This window comes from Teleopsis dalmanni, chromosome 2, assembly GCF_002237135.1.
Source record: "Teleopsis dalmanni isolate 2A chromosome 2, ASM223713v2, whole genome shotgun sequence".
Taxonomy (NCBI): Eukaryota; Metazoa; Arthropoda; class Insecta; order Diptera; family Diopsidae; genus Teleopsis; species Teleopsis dalmanni.
In genome coordinates, this window is record NC_051847.1 from 63,067,339 (window position 1) to 63,093,932 (window position 26,594).

Here is a 26,594-nt window from a genome sequence, read left to right on the forward strand (position 1 = left end):
CGAGTGTCTTAATAGCGTTGCTAACGTGGATGCATTTTACCGTAGATGCGAACGTTTTCTACCGCGTTTTTCACCAACGTGTACTGAATCGAACACCTTTCTAGACAGAGTATATTGTTCCATTCATGCGACATGAGCAAAGCAGCGAAGTTGCTGAATTTTTATGCGCTTAAATATGTCAAAATCGCGGTACAGCTCATGCAGGACATAGTTCTAGATATATTCAAGCCATCTCAAATGTTGTAACTTAGTATAAAGTACAATACTTTTCTAGTTCATAATTATAATGTGCTTTATACCATTTGTAATATTATATTGATCAAAATATTCTTTTTCAAACTTTATTTTATGTAATAATCGAGCACGATTAGAGACACTGAACAGACCTCCTTTTGAGTCTCTGATGAGACGGTTTAGCTGTACTGGAACATATAAACAAATGGGACATAAACTCGGTTGCTCCTGGGGTTGGTATACAATATGTTCTGACAGTTTATAGGTTCAATGGGTTGCTAAGACATATACGCACTGTCAGAACATGCATATATAAAATATACACATAAAAAAATTTTTGTAGTTAGAGCTTCTTTATTTAATAATTCAGCATTAACAATTCGAGGCAATATTTGCATACTGTATTGTATTACCAACAACATTATTTTGATTATTTCGTATTTTGGAATGCAATAAAGACTTCTTATTATCAGCTTCCAACTCAGCATGATGTGAACGTTGGCGATGCCTGTACATATTTGCGTTTGACTTAAAAGTCATTGGGCAATATGGACAAGTATATAAAATTTCACCCGTATGTGTTGATATATGTTCCTATAGATGAAAATTTCTATATTAATCTAATTTCTATATTTCTCAAATTATTAACTTACTTTTAAGTTTGTTGGTCTTTTAAATGCCTTTTCGCACATATTACATTTATACTTTCTTTCGCATTTGTGATTGAAAAATATGTGTCGTTTTAGCGCTTGAGCATTACTAGAAACCTTACTACATATTGGACAACGATGTTCTACACCGCTAGTATCATGCATTCCTAATATATGTTTTCGTAGTCCTGGAGCGTTTTTTAACCATGCATGACATATGGGACATTGTTTTGGTTCTGGCATCGGCACTGGCTCATCTGAATGTTTCATTTGATGATGTTTCTTTAGTTTAGATTTATTTCGCAGTATCTTACCACATTTATCACAAATGAAGGTACTTTCGGGATCATGTAGTTTTGCATGTTCTTTTAATTTACGCTCTGATGGAAACCTAAAAGTAAAAAATTTCAATTATCAATTAAATTAAAATTATATATTGAATACTTTTTATTGCAGTCATGTTCCGTGCAAATATATCGAAATTCTGATTCAGGTACATGGTAAGCATTAATATGATACTCCAAGGTAGTTTTAGTGGTAAGCACTTTATCACAATTTTGGCATGGATATAGTTTTTTGTTTTCTGATTTTACTGCATGCATTTCTTGGCAGTGCCTTTTAAAGGATTTTTTATCTTCGAATATTATATCACATTTAGTACATTTAATAGTATTTTGTTCAATTTTATAATCGACATTCCGAAAATGGGTTTCCACATGTCTTCTTCTTCTTTTTGTTATTAGAGATTCGTTTGTGCTTTCTTTTAATTTTCGTTTATCAGAACAGACTTTTGTGCGTTCAGAACGTTTTTCTGATTTTATTACTTTTCTTTTCGTAGAAATAATGTTTTCTTCGATCACTTCAACATTCGGTAAAAATTCTAGTTCGTTCACTTCAACTTTTATTTCTAAAATACATATTTGTATAAATTATTATATATTTAAAAAAAGAATCAATAATACAAACCTGTATGGAAGTCATTTTTCAGCAATTCCTCTTTTATATCAGTTTTATCTTCAAAATTTGGTTCAACATTATGTGGCAACGGATCGGTTAACCAAATGTCAGCAGAAGGTACGGATTCTAAATAATTGTGTACTTTAGCGACATGCAGGTGGAATTCATGGAACTCAATTAACTTATTCCAACAGGCATAACATATTTGTTGTTCCGGATGCAATAGTTTATTGGGCTTTGAAAATATTCAATTATTATTTCTCGACTTTAATTTATTTATTCAATACCTTTATCCAAAAATATTTGCAAATTATGCTCTCAATCTCTAATTCAACACCTTCTGCTGAGAATATTTCCATTTGTTTATGCATCAGTTCTTCTAGACATAAAATACAGGCTAACATATTATCAGCAATTGTTGTCTGTTTAAAATACGTATTTTTAAGGTTATTATTAATAACAATTTTAAATAATAAATTTATTGATAAAACAACTTACACACTTTCTTAACAAACTATATTATCTATTGTTGCTATATGACTTCTACATAAGTCTGTTGTTTTTAATTGCATCAGTTAATTTTAATTACAACGTTCATTAAATAGGTATTTCAAACACATAATATTGCACATTTAACGTATTAGTTTCTAACTTTGTTTTGATTGTTAAATTAAGCGTCAAGATAAAAGGAATGTTAAAAATATTGATTGGTGCGACCTCTTCAGTGTTTTTTTAAATTTTTTAACTACTTTGATTTCATTTACACAGACCGATATTTTGGAGAATATTTTTTTGTAACTTTAGCCGAGAGATTTATAAAAGTAGCAATGATAAATCTATATAACATAACAATGTGATTAAATTTAATTAAAATTAATAATTATTAATAAAGGGTTATGTTTATGTTATGAAATCAATAATTTGTCACTAAATACTTATTTGCATATAAGGCTTACTCAATGTGGAATTCATTACATATACATATAGCCAGTAATTTATATTAACTTCAAAATTATTTTAAAATAATTAACTTACAATTATCTTAAAAAATTTTATATGTAAAGCACTAACTAACTAGCTTATTTCGATCTCCTTTTTATGTCATTTTTACATATAAAATACTAATTTTAGCAAGTTGTTAGAAATTAGTAAGCAGTATACAAGTAATATATAAAATAACTATTCATTTTACTATTTGTACATAATTACTACTATAAGATTAAGCAGTAATTACATATTAATTATAACACATAAATATTAAAAAAAATTAGCTAAATTTTCGAAACACCTTTAGGTAAAAATAACAATAAAAATAACTTATGTAGACCATTTTAATTGCTTTTATAAAAATTTAGAACTACATTCGAAGTATCACACATGCTTTTGGGGAAATATTTAATATATCTCCAGGTTGTAATTAATTCAAACATTGAAAATGTCTACATTATAAGGTCCTACGTATATACCGTCGGTAGTTATCCTCAGAATACTTAACATATTCATTTTGTGCTTTGTTCTATTTTGTTTTTGTAATTTACAAAATTGCTATATATTAATAAGCTGGTCGATGATGTTTGTGAAGTTTTAAATCGCACTCGATGGAGTGCTGGAGTACTACCTATGTACGTGATCAGCACATTGAGCCATTGATATTTGTGGACAAAGTTTATAGCTTTCATACAAAGTGTCCTAACTGAAATTAATTTATAAGACAATCAAGGACATACCCTATATTCTCTCTGATACTGAAAAAAGTTTACTCAATAATCGTATTGAAGTCTCCACTAAAATTGACGAACGCAGCAGATGTGCTCTAAAAATATGGCACAATAAATAAAGGGCGTAACTAACTACTAAACAACTAAATTAAAAAAAAACTTAAGATCCGTTTATTAAACGTGGTACATACTTCAAAATGTTAGACTTATTTTTCAGAGCTAAGACAAAATATTGTCACATAAACATAAAATACTCATATACAAAACCTTAATAACGCCTAGTCTAACCCATTAATAAATATTGCTTGGATTAATTTCTTGTTAGCGAATATTGTATTATTGGCATGCACACAGGTAGATAACCCATTTTTGTATCAAAACAATACAACACTTGTCTGACGTTTCATTCAAAACAGATATAGTACGCAGACAGAACACAAGTGAGAAAGTTGCAAGCTGTATACGTTTTAAGTGTTGAAAATATTAAATTTCAATTTTTTTATAAATGCGAAGAATTAATATTTTACTGTTTTTATTAAAGTGACTATCAAAAAAAGTTACTTACGAATTATTGAACTTTTTTCGCGTATTTGTACATGGATTGCCAGTTGGCAAGTCTATCCTATGAAGGCGAGCCATTCGTGATTTGGTATTCGTCAAAATATTTCGCCTCTCCTAGTTACCGCCAAAAATATAAAATTTATATTAAGCAATTAATGTTAATATGGAATGCCGCGGTGTAAGTTATTTTTTTAATTTCTACAAATTATAAATATGTTTTAAGTGTTGAAATTTTAATTTTTTAAAAAATAACTATGCGAAGAATTAAGGCTTTACTGTTTTTATTAAAGTGACTGTCCAACAATTTATATACGAATTACTAAAATTTTTTTCCGCGTAACTTGTACATGGATTACCAGTTGGCAAGACTATCATCCTATGAAGGCGAGTCATTGTGATTCGGTATTCGCCAAAATATTTCGCCGCGCCTTATTACCGCCAAAAATATAAATTTACTATAAAGCAATTAATAATTATGTAAAATACTACTGTGTAAGTTTGTTTTTTAATTTATATAAATTTAATCAATTGTATTTTTATTTTCTTATATATAGAATTAAAATATATTTCTAATTAAAGATATTATTTTAAATTAATTAACTTTTTTCAAATTGCTTTATTGAAAATAATTTTTGATGATGGCAATAATAGCAAACTACAACGAAAATGCAGAAAATCCACGATGCTTCATGCTGCCGATTAGTATTGATTCGGATTTGGTACGACAAATGTGTGAAGCGGAATTCCGTAAAGCAGTAAAGTAAAAAAAAATCTATTAACTGTGTGAGCAATGAAGCACACCTAAAATTACAGAATAATGCGCATTATATTAGCGTGTTTTAATTATATTTTTTAGAAACTATTCAAAATATATAATTGATAAAATTTTATATAATTTTCTAAACAATATTGTGGTAAAATTGTTGTTCGATGTGACGCTTAAGAGTGGAAAATTCGTGATTAAAAAAAGTCGTCTGAGGTAGGTAGAGAAATAATTAAACGAGCTATGAATGGAAGATTTCGTTCGCTTCGTTTTTATATTCAGTGTTGTATTTTTGTGTTTATTAAACAAAAAATACTTTTACATGTAATATATACGTGAAAATAATTAATATTCTAATAAAAAAAATGATATTAATTTTTATTATCGAATTACATTATTTCAGTAATGTATATATATCCATATATAATTTGCTACGAATACTGAAAGTTTTCTAACTTCATATATGTTTTCAATATGGCCGCCAACCGATTAAAGTAGTGCTGCAAATTATATATGTGTAGATATTATCGGCTTCTTCGTTCTTCCTTCTTTTTCATTCTACAAAGTGATGACATTCATCAATAGTTGAGAATAGTGTTCTAATAAATTAAAGTGCAGAATTCGCGAATTAATATTTGCTGAAAGAAAGAAGGAAAAAAAAATTATATAAATCTCATTTCCGGTTGTTATAGCGCAATTTTTAATTTTTTGTATTCAAAAAATATATGTCAAATGTGAATATTGAGTAAGTGGCATCTCAATAAATAAAGAATAAATTTAAATTTTTCTTTAAAAGATTTTATAGTTGCGTTATTAATTTTAAAGAGTAAATAATTTAATAAAGTGAATTATTAAGAAAATTGTTATATAAAATTAAGAGATTTTTTTTTTAGTTTAAATAGTGTTCAACTATTTATTTACTTGTTTGATTTCTTTAACAAAAGTTAATTCAATTAGAAAATAGATAAATTGTGTGAGTTCAACAATTAACAGAATAATTTAAAAAAAAAATTCAAATTATTGTGGTATTACCAATAATTTTATATAAATTGCATGGTTGTATTTCACTGTAAGTTTCTTTTTCTGAATGTTAAGTTATCTTTTAGGCCGTGTGCAAGTAAATTGAAGTAGAGTAAATTAAAATTTCCTATGAATATTTTGCACTGCACTTATGTAAATATTTATTAAATTATTTATTGCACCTATTTATTATTTTTGGTTAAAAGTTTTCAAATTTATTTATTAAACTTCTTTTAAAATTTTATGGTAATACAAATTTACCTAATTTTTATCTAATTTACCCTGCTCGAAATTTTGATAAATACTCACTGCCATACCGACATAATTTGCTCTTTCCCTCAATTTACTCGAACTCGGCCTTAGTATAACAAAAGTAATAATTATGGACGTGTGCGAGTTAGGCTAAGTTGATGCTAAACCAAATGGAAAATTTTTTGGTATTTTTTGCACTGCACATATTTAGCCATTTATCAACACGTATCGACACTACACTACATTACCGGCAGAACTTAGAATTTCCCTCATTTAGAACGCAACTTAGCCTAACTCGCACACGACCTATATTTAATTAAATTAAATAACTAAAATAAATTAAAATAAAGTGGGCAGTTCTAAAATTTACTTTTTAATGTGGACACATTTCTTATTAATATTATTTATATTCATCCATATTAATTTTTTATAAATTCACGGCAGATTTAATATAAAATTTTAATATATACATATATATATATATTTGTAATATAAATATTATATTAGTATTTTTAATATTTTTAATTAAAAGAAGTTTTTTTTTACACTATGCACTGTGTATACATTTTTTAAAACAATTAAGGATTGCTATGATGATTCACATATAATGATAATTTTTTAATATTACTTAATATTATTTATTCAAGGTTTTATTATCAGACAAAATATCTAAGACCTCAAAAACATAGAAATAGTTTAAGTTATTCTTTAATTTCTCCCGACTATATAAACGACATTAAAAGGTAAAATATAATATTGTATTTTAGTACTTTTGAATTGGCATAGATTCACAATATATTGCTAACTTATTTTCGAAATAGATGTTCCAGCTGAACACTTCAATATTATATAATGAATAAAGTATATGCCAGTATATGTTGTATATCATTCTACACAGAAATCAATTAAATTTGGCACAAACCAATAGTTCTGCTTTATTTTCTCATTGATCATGTTAATGAGTAGATATGAGAAATAATTAAAAAAGTTACTACAGTCTATGAGGTCTTGTAGTAATACTATAAAGCAGGTATATCAAGTCTGTAATAATTCAAGCATATATGTTATTGTTGTATTTGTAGTTCGTAGAGATTTATACATGAGGAAACATGAAAGGAATTATAAATACGAGGATAAGGATATGGTTAGGTGTAGATAGAGTGAAAAGGTTTTTTTTAGGAAAAAGTATGGATAATTGGTGGTTGGATTTAAATTAAACTAGTCTCTGTCAAGGAGGAGAGAACAAGCTTTTAATCTGTCGCACTTAAGTGAATAAGGTTCAAGTTAGTGCGCGCATCAAAACACAACACATAGGCGCCGTCATTTGGAGTAGAGCTGCAGCATATAGTACATTGGAAATTGCGTATTAATGCGTGACTTTCCTGTTTAGCAAATAACTGTTAGGATGTGGCTATATTCTGAAATGAGACTTGAATAATTTCTACTGCATGAGGAAGTCGTCTCTCGGCCTTAAATATATCATAAATCGAATAGGATACTGCAATTGTATAGGTGGCACGTTTGTATTTGACCTCATTGATATTATCTCCATTACAATAGGTGTTACAATATGAATTAGTGTAGAGAGGATGCTTTATGGTTTGAGTTACCAATGGAATGCTCATCGACATGGCACTTAGACAGCAGTTGATTATGCTCTTTTACAATATGCATTTAGGGCTAAGCTTTAAGATGGTCGATATATGATTAAAGCCAGTAGAATTCTGCAGAGCTGCATTTTGACTTGGTTGACTGTTAATCCATTGCGTCTTCCAAAGATATGAGGTACATACTGCAGCAGCTTACGCTGTACTAAGAGTTATTTTGACTTCGTATGTGTTCAGCTGAGTTTCTTTGTCTTTCTCGAATTGAGACTTTTTTTGTGTGCTGAAACGGTAATAGAAATTGAAAGTGATGAGTATAATGTTTAGAAATTCAGAGAAATCGGACAATTATATATTAATTCGTTTGAATTGTCATAGAGTGAAGTATTTATTTACGGTTTACTTTGGGTCCAGATTTATGAATATACCCTAGTTCATGTGTACATAGGATTGCACTTGAACGCGTACATATACAGGGTTAGGCGATTGAAGTGTTACAAACTATCCACAGGTATATCTGTTACCACTAGCATTTCCGTTTAAGTTTTATAAAATATAAAAGTTATATTTGACTGAAAAATTTCAACCATTTATTGTTCGTTAGCTCAAACAAAGTAAACTCAAAGTGAATAAAAGTTTTTGTGTCGTAACATAAATCGTTAAAATAGTACAGGCAGCGTCGCCAAACGCTATGGTGGTAGACAAAAAGAAACATAAACATCACCTGAAATGGTTCGAAAATTAAGTCTCGACTTAAACGAAATCCACGTCGTAGTGGTAATGAAATGACCAATAAACTGAAAACATCCCAGGGAATAATACGACTCATATTCCAAAATGAGCTAAAGGTAAAGTCTTACAAGTTCCAAAAGGCACAAGATCTTACACTAAAGCAACAAAAAGTTCGACACGAAAGAGCAAAGGCGTTGTTACGTTTGCAAGAACGTGGCGTATTTCCAAACATTGTGTTCTCTGATGAGAAAAATTTCCCCATTAAGTAGTTCATAAACTCTTAAAATGATTGTGTATATTTAACTGAACGCAATGTCGAAAATTTGAGACTACGAATGGTCACCCGAAGTAACTTTCCATAATAAGTAATGGTATAGGCAGTTCCATTTGGGTCGTTTTGGAAAACAAGGTGAGGTCTAAAAAATATGCCAGTATGGGTGCGTTAAAGAAAGCCATTGTTCATGAATGGGCTAAAATACCGGAAGATCACTTTCGTGAAGCATCCAACTAATTTTTTTTAACCGTTTGAAGGCTATAGTAAAGGCAAACGATTCTGAAATTTTGATTATCTCCACAATTTTGTAATTTGAATCAACAAAAAATAATTTCACACAAAAAGATATGGTCGTCGCTTAAATAGGTAACACTTCAATCGCCTAACCCTGTATATAATGTATACAAATTTCATAAATGTTATTCGGGAACAAAGGCGCATAGCCCAGTGCTAGAACAGGCAATTAGTTCTCTAGCGGAGACAATATGTTTTTATTAAGTTTCGTATTTCGTAAACAAATATGGAATGTTAACGTAAATACAAAAAACAATATAAAATTCACATATCGTCTACGTCGCATTATATGAAGTTTATTGTTTTATAGTTATTTAGATGAATTCATTCAATTTTAAGTGGCCTATCGAGTACACATTCTATGTTTTTGTTGTTGGTTTTTACTTTAAGAAAGCTACACAATTTTATAAATAAGAAATGAATCAGAGACAGCTTTGTCTGCTTATCGCAGTTACGTTGTTACAGATTATCTTTCTTTCCACGTAGATCTGACCCCACAAAGTTTTGCTTTACTTAATGAGAAATAATAAATTTCTAAGTTGTTTTTGCGGAAAATATTAGGCATTTAAAAATAATAATAATTATAATAACATAATTTAAGCTGTTAATGACAGATATTTCGAGATCTGTTTTGTCTCTGCCAAAAAAAAGGTATATATATTTAAATATATAACTAAATTTTAGATATTGGATATTTCATGGAGGACAACGAAGTCATAAACTAGAAAAAACAAATAATTTGAGCTGTTAATGAGAGATACTTGAAGATTATCGCTAAAGTGGAATATTTCCATCCTTTTTCTTTGTTTTCATAGAAAACGAAATCTGCTTTGTAGGAAGTTTTTTTGATTTAATAAAGTCAGAGAATTAAATTTGACTAAAAGGTGCTGTGAAAAACTTAAAAATTCATTCCAACATACTACATAAACTACAACATACTGCCATCTTATTTAATTATAGTTTTTGTTAATAGTATGTTCTTGAATAGTGTAACAGTCTTTACCTATATTGGTGTTATAAAAAGTATCTGCCGTTTTTATCGTATATTTTTGAACAAAAAGTTTTTTTTACTGAAAATCAATTTTAATGAAGTATACTTCGGCCATCAGCACAAAAGATCAAGTATGGTCGCAGTGCTCCGCTCTGTTGACAGCTGGTACCCAGTTTATTTCTGTTCTATACTTTGACCATTATTATTGAAGACTTTTGGTAATTTTTTTGGAAAGCTTCATAATTCCATGTGTAGAACTTATGTGGTTTACTGGCGAAAAACTTGGTCAAGTGATTTTTTACTATTAAGATAGTTTTACAGGAGCTGAAACATATGGTAGCTAGACCATGTAAGGTCAGGGTTATACGGTGGAATGTATCAAAACTTGACAACCAAAGTTTGTCAATTTCTACCAAGTCATCAAATATGTGTGTGGTTTGTCATTGTCATCATGAAACACAACTTCACTTTCGGTCGTTTTTTTATGGATGTTTCGTTCAAGTGATCAAATTATATAAACACTGTACGACTGAATTAACTGTGGAACCAGGCTGAAGCAGCTCGTATTAGTCAATTCCTTTCCAGTCCCTCCTAATACTTAACATAACCTTATTTGTCGTTATTTCAGACTTTGATATCGTTTGTGAAAGGTTACTGGCTTTCGTTGATGATGAATTAAAGTGTGTGTCAGCGACGTTTCACTAACGGTAAATCAGTCAATAGTTATTTTTTGTTTTAATTCGTGTGGTCACAATTATCGATCGTTTTTATATAGTCTGCTCTTCTTAATCGTTTTTCAATTGTTATGTGGTTGACGTTTAATGTGTACACTTTATTCTGACAACTTGTGCCACCGCTCTTATTTGTCACAATAGGTGAAAGAGTTTACACATTCAATTTCTTCTTCACCATTTATATGCAACCTTTCATTTTGAACTGCACAGTATCCGTTTGCCATACTTTTTGTATGTTCAGTACTTATCCTTAAGTCGGCAGACTATGTTTTTTCGTTTATGGCGGATATCAACTGTTGTAATTAATCAATTCTGTGACTGCAGGACAGCAGACATCATCCGCGAATTCTAGATCTTGTACACACTCAAACAGTCCCCATTGGATAACCCTGGTATTTTTTAATGCTCTACTGAGGATATCATCTAGCGCGATAATGAAAAGTAATTGTGTCAGTATATACCCTTATCGCACATCTGTTTTGATGTCAAAATACTCAAAGAATTGGTTTTTGTAGATCACGCGACACTTAGTATTCTTCTTACAGCTCCCATTCAGAAGGTTTATAAATTTTTCTGACATTCCACTGTTCGTGTTTGTTCGGTTTGAACTGTCAAATGTTTTTTTGAAATCTAGAAGGCTATATAGATGGTAGCTCTTAATTCATTTATCTACTCGAACATAATGTGAATTGTATTTATCAGATCAGCGCATGATCTATTCTTACGAAAGCCATGCTGGTTTCGTCTTAAATTTGCTGTAGAAATTCTATATAGTATAATTGCAGTGAAAATCTTCTTCGGGTCCGGTAATAAGCTTATTCTTCTGAAGTTATTGCAATCACTTGCATTAAAATCTTACCGCCCATATCTTATTCATAAGAAGCCACCATATATCAACAGAAAATGAGACATTGCATTTTAGCAGTTCTGCGGATATGTTTTTTGCGTCGGGAGTTATTTCTCATGGATTATTTAATATTTCTTTGAAGTGCTCAGCCTGGTGTTGTGAATATTTTTATTTGATTTGCATAGCAATTTTAATGTTCAATAACGGTTCTTGACAATGCTTCTTCACAACGTTTATATGTACACAAAATCAGTAATACATTTACATTAATAAATAAAATAAAATTATTTTGAAAATAATTGTTTAAATGTTAACTATAATATTTTAATTTATAATAATACACTTCGTTAAAATGCTTTATAGTCAAAAGTGTACGCAAAAGCACTCTGTGTTACTATTACACATTTTAGTAAAACAATTTGTAATTTTGCAAAATTAATATACAAAAACTAAATATTGCTGAAGGATCTTTACATTTTGATCTTAAGTAATATTTATTTGTGATAAATAAATATTTGGGTTATGATATTTATTCAAATGCCTTCTCATGTAATCATTCAATGGCAAGAGCACTCTGTGTTACTATAAAAAAATCGAGTAAAACAATTTGTAATCTTGCTATAAAAATATGCAAATGTAGCTTTATGCAGATTTGCTGAAATTTTTGCTCTTCTGTGATAATATTTTGCAACAAAATTTGTTAGATATTCAATATTTTTAAAATAAAATTATGTATATATTTTAATAATATATTTCGTTAATCTTTTTACAGATGCGTCAAACATGAATGAAGGTGAGTCAGCAGGAGGGGGGCATCAAGGGCCAAACCCGGCCCCTCCTGCTGTGCTAGACCGCAGATCACCTTTACCGAATTTAAATTTAATAATTAATAGAAATAACAGTCAAACCAGAGCAGTATCGCCCTTGGTGACTGGTATTGATACCAATACATTATTACCAACGGTTGGCCGAAAAAGCTATCATCAAGCTTTTACACAACAACAGCAACAGCAACAACAACAGCAACAACAACCGGAACAAAGTCAACAAATAATTAACAATAATATAACCAACGCTCAAACAGCAGGTGTAGCGATACAACAAAAGCAAAAACAACCGGTGCATATGCCGCAGACGCCTTCATTAAGGTTTTCTACAGCGGGTTTCAATTCGCATCAAGTTTCACAGCCGTCCGGATCTGTAGTGACCGTAGGAAACACGAAGTCCAAAGAAAAACGAATTGAACTTGAATCGATAGACGAAACCCCGCCGTCTAATAAGCGCCTAAGACTGGAACCAATTACTGAAAGTGTAGTTGGTAGTGCTAATAAAAGTAACGTTCTTTTATCATTGCTTCCAACAAGTGAACATATTTTAGAAACTAAGAAAGAAGAATCTGCAGCACTATCAAAACAATATTTGTCCACAATACCACCAATACCAGACAACACAAACATTAATAATTTATTAAGTGAATTTACAAATATTTTAGTAGAAAGGTAAAATATAATTCAATTATTGAAAAAAAGTATGATATTTAAAATAATTTTTAAAATTATTTATTCTTATAGTTTTACTGAAAATGTTTTCGAGTTATATGCAATGGTTACAGACGTCGTAATAATGGACGAGACGTTTCGTGAAAAACCAATTCCACAGTTGATCACCTTCCGGAAAGCTAATAGCATTGAATTATTGATCAAAGAAGAAAAATCCGATTTACCAGAGCAACAGGTTACATTTCAACAGACATCTGAAAGTATTGCAAGTACCATTGGAACTGGAACAAGCAACAATATTCATGTACAACCGCCGCAGTTACAACAAATTAAACGTTCTGAAAGCCCTGCTACAACATCAATTAATAAAACGGTTTGTGCGAAGATTTTTAAATTAATATATACGCTTTTGAATTTATAAAAATATTTAAAAATGATGACGTAATACACAATTGATAAGCGCATTTGATCTATTTTTGAAAAAGTGTGCTTTCTAGTGATTTTCGCTATTGCGAGGCATTTGTCTGATTATAATTACAAAAAAAACAAAACGCAAAAACAAGAAAAACATGACTAGTTATATTTTTACTTATGCCAATATTGTATAAGTAGACGATATTCTTTCTTTTTTTTGATGTATATATCATATATGAATATTATTAGTTGTTTTAGTGCCTTTCGGTTGTTTGTACTATATTCTAAAATGCGAAAAAATCCGAAAAATTCATATAGATAATTTGCTAAACTTACAAATAATATAGTTTCTTAAAAAAAAAATCAATTTTCAAAATTTTTTAAAAGTTTTATGAATATAATATACAGGAAAACTTGATTGACATAATCGTGTTCTTATACAAACCTAATGTATGTAATAAGTTTATCAAATTCGAACTCTTTATCAAATGTTGTTGTAGCCCTCTGAGATCTGTAAAGCAGATAAGATGTAAGGTTTACATTGAAAGACGAATATATTGTTTGGGATGTGGTAAGGGGAGGGAGAGATGGAATAAAGCAGCAGGAGTGGATATAAGGTGGGTGGGAATTTCAGTTGAACTCCTGGGTCCAGGCGGAGAAATCTGAGAATGGGTCCAAAGGTCAATTGGAAGAGGGTGTGTGAACGAAGAGGGCCAAGAGAACAGATGGGCGACATAATAAAAAGTATTCATCTTCATCGCACTAACATCCTTATTGCTATACATTATATGAAGTAAATTATTACTTTTATGATATTTTTTTTTAATCATAAAGTCAGTTTCGATGTAGTGGATACTTCAGGAAGATTTTTGTTACAGGCCATTCCTGTGCCAATGTACTTATAGTACAGGGAATAAATTTACTCATAGAGATTTTCTTGTCATCAAAACAGTGTATATTTTTATTCGTTCTTTTAATTTTTTTTCACTTTTACTTTTTCTTCTGTTGTTTTATTCTTTATTATTCTTTATGCCAAAAGGGTTTGATTATCATCATTATTTAGTTCTATAATATACATTGTTAGGTCTTATTGTTAGGTCGCAGATACTTATTTATGTATTGAGTCGTCTGTCACGGCAGATGTTTGCTTGCACCTTACAGACGTTTTAAGAATGGAATGAAAAAACTGATTTGCAGTGGTGAAAAGGACTATTTTACAGATTAGTTTTATTTGAACACACATCTATATTTTCTTTCTCGATACGTTGTAAAATATGTCTTCTACGGCAGCTATTACTTAATTGCTTAATGAAAATCGTTTACCACGAAACAAAGAGTAATTATCTGTGTATGAGAGTTGTTGAGTTAATAGAGCTAGAAATGAGCGTGTTCAATACATACATGTCTACATACACGACACATCGCTGCTTACCTATACATAGGCTACTGCAACAACATAATGTATATTTATAATCAAATATGTAATATTAGTTAACAAAGTTTTGTTTTTCTTTTATTATTAATTTTATAATTAATTTTTATTATAAATAATTATTCAAGTAATTAATTCTCAAATACATTTTTTTAGAACGCAACAACTGATACACATATCTCCACTACTGCACCAGCTACCATTGGAAATAACTCAATTACTACAAGTGGCACTACAACACGCATTACCGATGATAGTAATAATGCTTTACCACAAGGAGCTGAAATCAAGATACCAGCAGTTGGAGCAACACCAGTAGCAGTATCAACAAAATTACCAGCTGCTGTGGTACAACTCTCCCAACAAGGTATGTTTCGCAAGTATTTTATTTATGATAAGAAATGTTTCTAAGTTCGAAAATAAATATTCCCTTAAGTTTTTACTGTTCTATAAAGTACAAAACCATAAATTAACATAAAATAATCATATATCAGCTGTACAATTCCATTATTTTTGCTTTTCCTTAAGTGCACAAACCCCTATCAAAACTAAAGTTTTTATTAACAATAAAATAAATGTATACCAATGCATTTAATATATATTAATTATTAGTTTAATTGCAGCTGCAAATATATTTTGTTAATTTTTGTTGTTTATATATATTGTTCTGTTTCACTCTAAATCTTATGCTCATCTCACTCACAACTATGTTATTATTTAGGTCACATACCCGGTAGACCTTTAGGAGGTCGTCACGGGATGGTGTTTGGTCAAATACCTGCTCCACCTGCAGTAGGAAACTCTTCAGTACCTTTGGTGCCAGGTGCTTATTTATTCAGCCAATTTTAGAACTTTCATTCTATTGCGTACTTTAGACGTAGTTTTTTTTCTTTATTTAAATTTTTTTAATAATTTTTAATTTAGAAAAATTTATGTGAGTTATTTTTATTTTAATGCATTCGCAATGCAATTAAATAATTAAATTTTTTTTTAATTTTCTCACGCTTTTTAAAAATATTTGTAAATGTATTGGTGTTACTTTAATTTTAAATTAGTAATTTTTATTAAATTTGAAATTAGAAATTTATACTTTTGCAAAATTTTTATTTAGTGTAAATGCCAAATGCCTTTTTATTTCTTCAATTTTAAAATTTTAATCTCTTAATACGATATATATACAAAAAAAAAAAACAAAACTGATTCATTTTAAAAAATATTTATTTTAAGAAATTTAAAAATGTTTGATAAACTGCTTTCAAGTATTTATTTGTCTAGTCGAAAAATATAAAAGGATAATGGCAGGGAAGAGGATAGAAAGCCTTCTGTACAATAACTTTGATGGGAAATTTTTAATATGATGAAAGATGTCACTGAAAGTGTGGTTCACTCTATTTTTGAGAGAATCGTCACTAAAAAGGATGTTCGCTTTAGCGAGGCATTTGTCTGATTAAAATCTTTTTCTATCTATTATTGTACAATAAATAGGATTAATTTTTTAAAAAAAAAACCCTAATTTACTGAAAGTGTTTTAAAGTATAAAATCTTTGCTAGTCTATAATATATATAGTTAGGTTATTAATTACTGAAGTTTATTAAATTTAAATTAATTAAAATTGTCATTATTATATCTTAAAAGAGTTAAATATTATTTTAGATGATTTTATGATGAATTTCATTGTCTCCGTATAAAATTATATTCTCACAAAAAGAAATATTTATGTCATGTGAGTGAATTATGCACATATGATAAATGTAAAAATGAATTTGGATTAAAAAAACTATATTATTGTCTATCTTAGTTATATTATTATCTATCTTATCTATATTATTATCTATCTTACCTATATTATTATCTATCTTATCTATATTATTAACTATCTTATCTATATTATTATCTATCTTATCTATATTATCTATCTTATTTATATTAATATCTATCTTATCTTTATTATTCTTTCTTATCTATATTATTCTATCTCATCTATATTCTATCTTATCTATATTATTCTATCTTATCTATATTATTCTATCTTATATGTATTATTCTATATTATCTATATTAATATCTATCTTATCTATATTATTCTATCTTTTCCTATCTATTTTATTCTATCTTATCTATATTCTATCTTATTCTACCTCATCTATATTATTCAGTATTATCTATATTATTCTATCTTATCTATATTATTTATCTACGTAATGTCTAGGTATAGGAGTGTAGCTCGTATCCTTACTTTAAAAATGAGGATAACATTAAATTTTGTAATTAGTTTTATTAGCTAAAGACATTTATCTTCTTTATTCCCATAAGCGTTTTTGAGCATTTTCTCAAACGTTGGAAACCAAACGTTGAACCCAGAACCCAACCCAGAAACATTATTCGTTTTTTTTACGCCATTAGTCTGTTGGAAAAAGGACTTTCTTTAAATTATGTACATTTAACAATAGTAAAGATTGGTTTCCAATGTGTTCTCAAAATGAACTCTAATTTTTTCTTAAGCTTCATCTAAAATATGGTTTCAATTATTATATTAAACGTCATTTCCATCATCTTAACTATAATCTCAAACGTGATCTTAAGCACGATCCCAAGTTTTCGTATAACTTTAAAGTTATTTGAGACCTATGCTAGATTCTGATTGGATTGGATACTCACGTAAAGGTTTTTAAGGTATATTTTTGTTTGAGAACACTATTTTTGATATTAGAGACAAGTAATCTTCGGTTGATTTTAGGTGTATTTCAATCTTGACATTAAGTTAAAATCTTAATTGGAATAGAATAGAGCTAGTTGTAATATATTAGAGCTAGTTGTTATATTGGATACTAGGTACATAAACATATTTCTTTTTGTCATTAGTGGAAAAAATTGAGATAGTAAATTATTAATCGAAAGTTTTTTAAAAAACTATTTCCATTTACAAAGAAAAAAATTCCATAATTTGATATTCTATTAGAGATAAAGGCATTATTCTTCGATTATTCCGTCTATTGCATAATAAATATGAACTAATATCAACTAGTGCTGTTTATTTGTTAATTTTATATATATTATTTGGTATAACGAAGAGCTTTAAACGTGTTCTTTAATTTATAGTAGACGTGGTAGAAGCACTACGTTGTTGTAGATTAAATGGCGATCAGTCCAATTTTAGTATATAGTGAACATTTATCTTTATAGTATAGTAAGTTTAGTATCTTTATATAAGTTGTCTGTAATATTATTCACCAATTTGTGTCTTACGAAATTTACTATAATGGTCATAATTTTTGTATTGTATTTATAGCTAAAGTTATTATGTACACTATTCCCCCCTATAATGCGTTTTCATATTAAGCGATTTCATTCCCCTAATAACTGGGCATTCTTCCATATTTCGCGGGGATTTATACAGTTCATAATTAACTTCGTAAACCTTTGCACGTGTGTATACAAGGTATACCCGAATACCCCTATAACGCGGAACCAATCTATTGCGCTATAGGGGGATTACGGTATATTGTATTTAGTTTTTTGGGCAATTTGAATCAATCCAATTTACATATAGAAATACGAGTACATATATGTATGTGCATAATAACCAGAAATAATTCATTTTGTGGGAAATAATTTTTTTTTTTGAATATTATTAATAAATAGCAACATTTTATTTAAAACTTACATTTTAAAAATTTTGAAATATCTTTTTATTTATTTATTTGCCTGAACAATTTGAACATTTTTAATTCTGCATCCAAAGCCTTATGTCCTTATGATAGCATGACTTTTTGTGTAAATATTAAAATTTTTTCTTAAAATTTTATATTAAAGCATATTTTTTATTTATTACAATTCAGGTGGCACTCCACTTGTACCATGTACTACTGGAGTTGGATCCTCAGCTCTTCGTCGGAGCGGCGATACTACTTTGCGTACAACTCAAATTGGTGGTAAGTTAAATATATAATTTTCCTATATCGATAATCAAAAAGAAAAAATTAAAATTTTTTGTTTTTGCAGTGACCCACCATAGTAGCGCGAATAGCTTGACTTCTGGCCTTCAATCGCCAAATACAATTGCTGCTGCTGGGAGTACGCAGGAAGTTTCATTTAAGGCAAAACAGGAAGTTTATGTTATGCAACGTGTGTCTGAACTGCAGAGAGAAGGTTTGTGGACAGAAAAACGCCTGCCTAAATTACAAGAACCTTGTCGAGCTAGAGTACATTGGGATTATTTATTGGAAGAAATGGTTTGGTTGGCAGCTGATTTTGCGCAAGAACGTAAATGGAAAAAAGCAGCAGCAAAGAAATGTGCAAAAATGGTCCAAAAGTACTTTAATGATAAAGCTAATGCAGCTCAAAAAGCGGAAAAAGCAAAGGAATTACACTTAAAACGAATTGCTGGATATCTTGCTAAAGAAGTTAAAATCTTTTGGACAAATGTGGAGAAGATTGTAAAATATAAACTAGAAAGTAAACTTGAGGAAAAAAGAAAAGAAGCCTTTGAAGACCACTTAAGTTTTATTGTAAATCAATCTGAAAAATTTTCTCAGCACATAGCCGAAGATATGAATAAAAGCATACTTGATTCAACTGCTGTAAGTGCAGGTCCGAGTATTAACTCTAGCAGAATATCATCACCTAAATTAACTGATTCAAATATATCTGATGGTGAGTTCGATGTTTCATTTTTGATATAAATTAATTTTTTTTTTGTGTATTTGAATATTGAAAACATTTTTTATTTTATATTAGGTGAGTTTTGTCCAGATTCAGGTTCGGAAGATGACGAAGAAACTATTGCTAAAGCAGAAGAAGAGGCAATTGATGTACATTCGGAAGTGGCTGCATTAGAAAAAGAATCTCAAATGGATTTAGATGACTTTTTAAATGATTTACCTCCAGGTTATCTTGAAAATCGAAATAATTTATTAAAATATCAATCTTCAAGTAATGAAGAATCAAGCGATGATGAGGAAGATATAATTCCAAAGCAGGGAGACGAAGAAATGGATATAAGTTATAAGGAAGAGATTAATGACTTAGAGGTATGTTGAAAATGTTGTGTTAAAAAGCAGTATAAATATTATAAATACTCTTATTTAATTGCAGGCTGAAAATAATTTATCAGTAAAAGAGCTATTAGAAAAGTATAAAACAGTAAGCGTTAATAAAACTATAAGCAAAAATGATCCAGATTCTGATGATGACGAAGACTCAGAGCATTCAGATTTTGAAGAACCTGATCTTAAAACTGATGAACAAAGATTGTCAGAATGCGATGATGCTGAACTTAAGGGTGGATTAAAAAGTCTGTTGGAAGATGTAAGTGACAAAATATTTTTTTTCTATTTTACTTAAACCTGTGGAATGATATATTAATATTGAAGATGTCTCCAAAGGATTACATGAAAGCGGCTGCATTAGCAGAAAGTTTGCAACCACAGGGTAATACGTATTCTTCAACAAATGTTGTAACAGCAGTTCCATTTTTACTTAAACACTCGCTAAGAGAATATCAACACATTGGTCTAGATTGGTTGGTAACAATGAATGAACGTAAATTAAATGGCATTTTGGCAGATGAAATGGGACTTGGTAAAACAATTCAAACAATCGCATTACTAGCACATTTGGCATGTGTCAAAGGAAATTGGGGACCACATCTAATTGTGGTCCCTTCATCTGTCATGTTGAATTGGGAAATGGAATTTAAAAAATGGTGTCCAGGCTTTAAAATACTAACGTACTATGGTGCCCAAAAGGAACGAAAGTCAAAGCGTATTGGATGGACGAAACCGAATGCTTTTCATGTTTGTATTACTTCCTACAAGTTAGTCGTTCAAGATCAACAAAGTTTTCGAAGAAAGAAATGGAAGTACTTAATATTAGACGAAGCTCAGAATATTAAAAATTATAATTCGCAACGTTGGCAGTTACTTCTGAATTTCTCGACAGAAAGGTAAGTGTTATTATAGTTAATATTAAATATAATTATATATATGTATTATTAAAAAAATACCACTATATTATCAGTGTTTATTGAAAGCTAAGAATAAGAATTACGCAAGGTATTTGCGTAATTCTCAATTAACTTTGAGTTTTCTTGTCATACCATGAAATAATTTTAGCTGTAGAGTATACTGATAAAAGGTATTTTGTTTTTGTTAGTTTTATTTAGTACCTGAATAGACTAGAAAACAATCAAAAGGAAAAACATTTGTAAAGTAAATTTAAAAAGAAGTGTTAGTCTCGCATCTTAAAAAGCACATTCTTGTCCAAAACAGATTGGTACCTGAAAAGAATAAAAAACAACAGAAAGAACAGGCATTTTTAAAGAAACTAATAATATATTATAAATTCGCATCTCAAAAAGCACTTTCTTGCCAAACACGTTCGGTTTGAAAATCGTCAATAGATGCTATATTAATTATTGGTAGCAAGGACACCAGTTTTTTATTGATTGGTATCCGAAAACACTAAATAAACAACAGAAAAACAAGCATTTGTAAGAGAAACTAATAATATATTATAAATTCGCATCTCAAAAAGCACTTTCTTGCCAAACACGTTCGGTTTGAAAATCGTCAATAGATGCTATATTAATTATTGGTAGCAAGGACACCAGTTTTTTATTGATTGGTATCCGAAAACACTAAATAAACAACAGAAAAACAAGCATTTGTAAGAGAAACTAATAATATATTATAAATTCGCATCTCAAAAAGCACTTTCTTGCCAAACACGTTCGGTTTGAAAATCGTCAATAGATGGTATATTAATTATTGGTAGCAAGGACACCAGTTTTTTTATTGATTGGTATCCGAAAACACTAAATAAACAACAGAAAAACAAGCATTTGTAAAATAAATTATTAATATATTATAGATTCGCATCTTAAAAAGCACTTTCCTGCCAAATCGTAAGGTTTGAAAATCGTCAACAGATGCTATATTAATTATTGGTAGCAAGGATACCAATTTTTTATTGATTGGTATCCGAAAACACTAAAAAAACAACAGAAAGAACAAGCATTTGTAAAATAAATTATTAATATATTATAGATTCGCATCTTAAAAAGCACTTTCTTGCCAAATCATAAGGTTTGAAAATCGTCAACAGATGCTATATTAATTATTGGTAGCAAGGAGACCAATTTTTTATTGATTGGTATCCGAAAACACTAAAAAAACAACAGAAAGAACAAGCATTCGTAAAATAAATTAATAATATATTATAGATTCGCATCTTAAAAAGCACTTTCTTGCCAAATCGTAAGGTTTGAAAATCGTCAACAGATGCTATATTAATTATTGGTAGCAAGGACACCAATTTTTTATTGATTGGTATCCGAAAACACTAAAAAAACAAGCATTCGTAAAATAAATTAATAATATATTATAGATTCGCATTTTAAAAAGCACTTTCTTGCCAAAATGTTTCGGTTTGAAAATCGTCAATAGATGCTATATTAATTATTGGTAGCAAGGATACCAATTTTTTATTGATTGGTATCCGAATATACTTAAATACAACGAGACATTTTATAAAGTAAATTTAAGTAGCGTAAAATCACTTTCTTGTCAAAAGCCCAATTTAAATTTTGCTGGACCCAAGAAGATTAACAAACAATCAAAAGAATAATTATTTATTTGTAAAAGAAATTAAAAATGTTGTATTAATTTGGGTTCTTGAAAAGCACTTTCTTGTTACAATCCTAGAACTGTTACTAACTAGATACTCACATAAAATAATTTTATCTAGCTGAATGAATGTGGTGTAACGCAGTCTAGAAAACAGTATTCTTTTACTGCAAACAGTAGCTTTCATATCTAAAATCCTCTTATATTTATTTTTTTTAAATAATTTTAGACGGTTACTACTTACTGGCACCCCGCTACAAAATCATATGATGGAATTGTGGTCATTAATGCATTTTTTGATGCCGGCTGTCTTTTCTTCTCATCGGGCATTTAAGGAATGGTTCTCAAATCCTTTGACTGGAATAATTGAAGGAAATGCGGAGTACAACGAAGTGTTAATCAGTCGGTTGCATAAGGTTTGTTGATTGATGAAATAAATATGTTAAAATATTATAATAATTTTTTTTTTTAATAAGGTTATACGTCCATTCCTTTTACGTCGACTAAAAAAAGAAGTTGAGAAGCAAATGCCTAAAAAATATGAACATGTTGTATCTTGCCGTTTGTCTAATCGTCAACGTTACCTATACGATGATTTTATGAGTCGAGCAAAGTATGTTCTATTTTAATTTCTTTTATTAATTTTATTTAAAAAAAATTTTTTTTTTAGAACAAAAGAAACGTTACAGACGGGAAATTTGCTTAGTGTAATAAACGTTTTAATGCAGTTACGTAAAGTCTGTAATCACCCAAATTTGTTTGAAGTGAGACCAACAAATTCACCATTTCAAATGGAAGGAATATCCTACCAAACAGCAGGATTAGTTAGCGGAGCCTTAGAATACGACCCACTTACGGTGAGAACTCTTTAAAAACTTGTTTGTAAAGGTTGTTTGAATACATTATATATAAAATAAATAATATAATATAATATAATATTAATGATGATTATCTGTCACTGAATGCACAAATTTAAGCTATTTTTGTGAAAATTAGTGCTCAAAAGATGTCGCATTTGCGAGGCATTTGTCTGAAAAGATTTAATGTTAAAAGAAAATTGAATTTTTATTGTTCCAAATAATAATCTTTATTTTTAATACTTTTCTGTTTACAGCAAATTAATTTACACACTTTAAATTTACTTAAACTTGAATTGGAACAAACTTTGACCGCTTATGTTTCGCACAAATGTCGTTTACTGGCACCACCTCGCAAACTAATCGAGGAAATTGATTCTGCACCCGAACCACCACCTCCTTGTCCTAAAGGCGAGTACAAATTTTATGTACGAATACGTGATAGCAAACTTCAAGAAAGTTTAACAAAGCACTTAGGTAATGGTGTGCGGGTAGGTGCAAGTCCTGCAATGAAGACTGAGGGTAACAAAATAGTGCCCATTCATAATACGGATATTAAAAATAGTAAAGTATTAAAGAGGATGAACAGTGTTAACCCTATTAATACAAATATCAATTTAAAAAGAATTTCATATTTATATGAAAATAAAAACCTAAGTTCTACTTCAGAATCTCCACCGCCAGCGAAAATTCCCAAGCTGATCCAAACCAAAGCTAATGTTCTTTTATCATCGCCGCTTGGACTTAGTGAAACTGCTACAACAAGTAGATTAGGTACGACCTTCAAAGTAAATAAAAGCAGTATTAATGAGAATACAAGTAATTCTGGTACAGTGCGAAATGAAACTATCAAACTAGTAGCTGATCAGGTGAAGTTAAACGAAGAACGAAGTAAGGTATCAATAAATGAGGAGAAGGAAATATCAAACGCAAATAATATAGTATCGTTAGCTCCTACAAGTCGTTCGCAGAAATTAGCTAAAGTACGTAAAGAGTTACGTTCGGAACGTTTAAAATTGATGGCTTCTGTTAACAAAAGACGAACTGATGCATTTCCTATATATGGTTCAGATTTGCGAGAAAGTTTAGAGAAATTATTGATACCCACTTCATCATTAACCTTTTCATCATGGCAGACTCGAGGGTATAGTAATTGTAATGTAGCCGCAAAGAGACTAGATAATTGGTCATTAAATAAATTGCTTAAATCCTATGAGACACGCTGTAATGAATTTAGTAGCATATTTGATAATTTCGTTGTTTATGTTCCACCTGTTTGTGCACCACGGATACGCTTTTATGTTCAAAATCCTTGCTCTCGTGTAAAACTTGAAGATAAAATTGAGAATACCATCACGAGGGATATGTCCAGGAAATTAACACTTTTACATCCCATCATTTCAGCAATGAGAACACAATTTCCTGATCCTCGACTCATACAATATGATTGTGGCAAGCTGCAAACGTTAGATCTTCTTTTGAAACAATTGAAATCGGGTCAACATAGGGTACTTATATTTACACAAATGACAAAGATGTTAGATGTGCTTGAAGCATTCCTTAACTACCATGGGCATATATATTTGCGTTTAGATGGATCCACACGCATCGATCAACGCCAAGCTCTAATGGAGCGTTTCAATGGAGACAAAAAGATTTTTTGTTTCATATTATCTACACGTTCTGGTGGAGTTGGTGTTAATTTAACTGGAGCTGATACTGTGATATTTTATGATTCGGATTGGAATCCAACTATGGATGCTCAAGCACAGGATCGATGTCATCGAATAGGACAAACACGCGATGTTCATATATATCGATTGATTTCTGAAAAAACTATAGAAGTGAATATTCTTAAAAAAGCAAATCAAAAGCGTATGCTCAGTGATATGGCTATTGAAGGAGGAAACTTTACCACAACCTTTCTCAAAAGTTCTACTATTAAGGATCTCTTTAACTTAGACCAAAATGATAAGGAAAATGAGAATGCATCAAAACAAGAAAAAGTAAATGCATCCACAAGTGGAGCAACAATTGCTACTGAAACGCAATTGAGCAATGAAGTTGACACTGAAAAACAATCGTTACGTGCATTTGAAGATGCTTTAGCAGCGGCTGAAGATGAGCAGGATGTCAAAGCCACTAAGATAGTTAGCGCGGAAGTAGCTGCTGATCTTGCTGAGTTTGATGAAACTGTATCTATTGCTCCAGAAGCTGTTGAAGGAGCGAAATTATTAATGAAAGATCTAAGTAAAGCGGATATGGAATTACAGAATTTGGAGAATCAGGTATGTAAAATGTTTTATGTAAAATGGTTTATAATAATTTTATAATATATAATAATTATTTCATACTTACACTTGAAGGAATAAAATATATTGTAAATTTGAACTCATCATATATATTTATAGGTGAAAAATATATTAAATTAAATGTCATTAGGCAACATACGTATAAATTATCTTAAGTTTAAATTTAATTGTCATTGTATTTGATGTAAATTGATGTTACTTCTCACATTGCAATAGTTGCTGCTGCTGCTTTGCTTTGTTAGGTTAGGTTAGTTTATACCGACGATGCGAAGAAAATCCACTTAGATCTATTGGCCCATTGTGCTACCGTATAATGGAGAGACTCGAGATTTAAAACCACCTGGAATTAGTTTTTTATTTTGCATTTATATTTGCTGCTGGGGTATCAATTAATAGCTAAAGATACATACCGTTGCTGTATTTTTCAGACATGCAGATCAGATTAAGGGAAAGGCAGTTGTTGTGTTGTATACCAGCAGTCCTTGTAATGACTGAAAAGTATTAGATAAAATAGATTATAATATTACAATAAAAGAAGGGAAATATGCTTAACGATAGAAAATAGGACACGTTTAAGTAATGATTAGGTAGTGGAAATAAAAAATTTATAAATGCTTATAAAAGCATTATATAATTATAAGTACTAGTGTTTCACTTTTGTAAGATACGGAAGTACTTTGAAAACCATGACATAGATTTGAAAAAATAATGCAGTACGTAACGAAATTAGTAATGTTATCTTGATAGTTTGCACTCTATATATGCCATCTGTTTTTAGATTTGGATGAGGTGCGTGGAGATATTGAATATCTCTCATAGTGAA

At 29.8% G+C, this 26,594-nt stretch overlaps 2 protein-coding genes and 4 non-coding genes across 9 annotated transcripts in view; 5 read left to right on the forward strand and 1 right to left on the reverse strand.

The window, feature by feature from the left end:
* Positions 1-578: 578 nt before the first annotated feature.
* On the reverse strand, positions 579-2,647 carry LOC119677912 (zinc finger protein 729-like). 2 transcript variants are annotated; one of them, XM_038089494.1, is made up of 6 exons: positions 2,344-2,647; positions 2,129-2,263; positions 1,851-2,076; positions 1,329-1,791; positions 888-1,275; positions 579-828 (listed from the first exon to the last, which is right to left on the reverse strand). In XM_038089494.1, exons 2-6 carry the CDS (start codon positions 2,243-2,245, stop codon positions 607-609), a joined length of 1,416 nt encoding a protein of 471 aa, XP_037945422.1. In that variant the 5' UTR covers positions 2,246-2,263; positions 2,344-2,647; the 3' UTR covers positions 579-606. The 2 variants fall into 2 exon arrangements, with proteins under 2 accessions (XP_037945422.1, XP_037945421.1); XM_038089493.1 differs by having other exon boundaries at positions 2,340-2,646.
* Positions 2,648-4,820: 2,173 nt separating this feature from the next.
* The window catches only part of LOC119677913 (helicase domino), a 33,605-nt gene continuing 11,831 nt past the window's right edge, over positions 4,821-26,594 (forward strand). The window contains exons 1-13 of one of the 3 annotated variants that reach the window (XM_038089495.1): positions 4,821-5,099; positions 12,404-13,130; positions 13,203-13,503; positions 15,133-15,343; positions 18,817-18,909; positions 18,980-19,630; positions 19,715-20,007; positions 20,072-20,284; positions 20,350-20,921; positions 22,832-23,018; positions 23,079-23,215; positions 23,273-23,459; positions 23,717-25,747. In XM_038089495.1, the coding sequence (XP_037945423.1) occupies positions 12,415-13,130; positions 13,203-13,503; positions 15,133-15,343; positions 18,817-18,909; positions 18,980-19,630; positions 19,715-20,007; positions 20,072-20,284; positions 20,350-20,921; positions 22,832-23,018; positions 23,079-23,215; positions 23,273-23,459; positions 23,717-25,747 (5,592 nt within the window). In that variant the 5' untranslated portion in view covers positions 4,821-5,099; positions 12,404-12,414. Of the gene's footprint in view, positions 5,100-5,605; positions 5,629-12,403; positions 13,131-13,202; positions 13,504-15,132; positions 15,344-18,816; positions 18,910-18,979; positions 19,631-19,714; positions 20,008-20,071; positions 20,285-20,349; positions 20,922-22,831; positions 23,019-23,078; positions 23,216-23,272; positions 23,460-23,716; positions 25,748-26,594 lie in introns of those variants that run through there. The other 2 variants (XM_038089498.1, XM_038089496.1) reach the window with 2 other exon arrangements.
* Positions 12,194-12,331, forward strand: LOC119686651. Its single transcript, XR_005253048.1, has one exon. It is a non-coding gene; the product is annotated as a small nucleolar RNA psi18S-841/snoR66 (small nucleolar RNA).
* Positions 13,558-13,665, forward strand: LOC119686636. Its single transcript, XR_005253034.1, has one exon. It is a non-coding gene; the product is annotated as a small nucleolar RNA Me28S-Am2589 (small nucleolar RNA).
* LOC119686634 lies at positions 16,325-16,430 on the forward strand. The gene has a single exon (XR_005253032.1). It is a non-coding gene; the product is annotated as a small nucleolar RNA Me28S-Am2589 (small nucleolar RNA).
* On the forward strand, positions 23,538-23,643 carry LOC119686640. Its single transcript, XR_005253037.1, has one exon. It is a non-coding gene; the product is annotated as a small nucleolar RNA Me28S-Am2589 (small nucleolar RNA).

Coding starts and splice junctions, on each gene's coding strand:
- LOC119677912 (XM_038089494.1), bottom strand. CDS start 2,245: ATGTTAGCCTGTATTTTATGTCTAGAAGAACTGATGCATAAACAAATG. Junction 2,077..2,128: donor GCAAATATTTTTGGATAAAG/GTATTGAATAAA, acceptor ATATTTTCAAAG/CCCAATAAACTATTGCATCC. Junction 829..887: donor AAAGACCAACAAACTTAAAA/GTAAGTTAATAA, acceptor TTTCATCTATAG/GAACATATATCAACACATAC.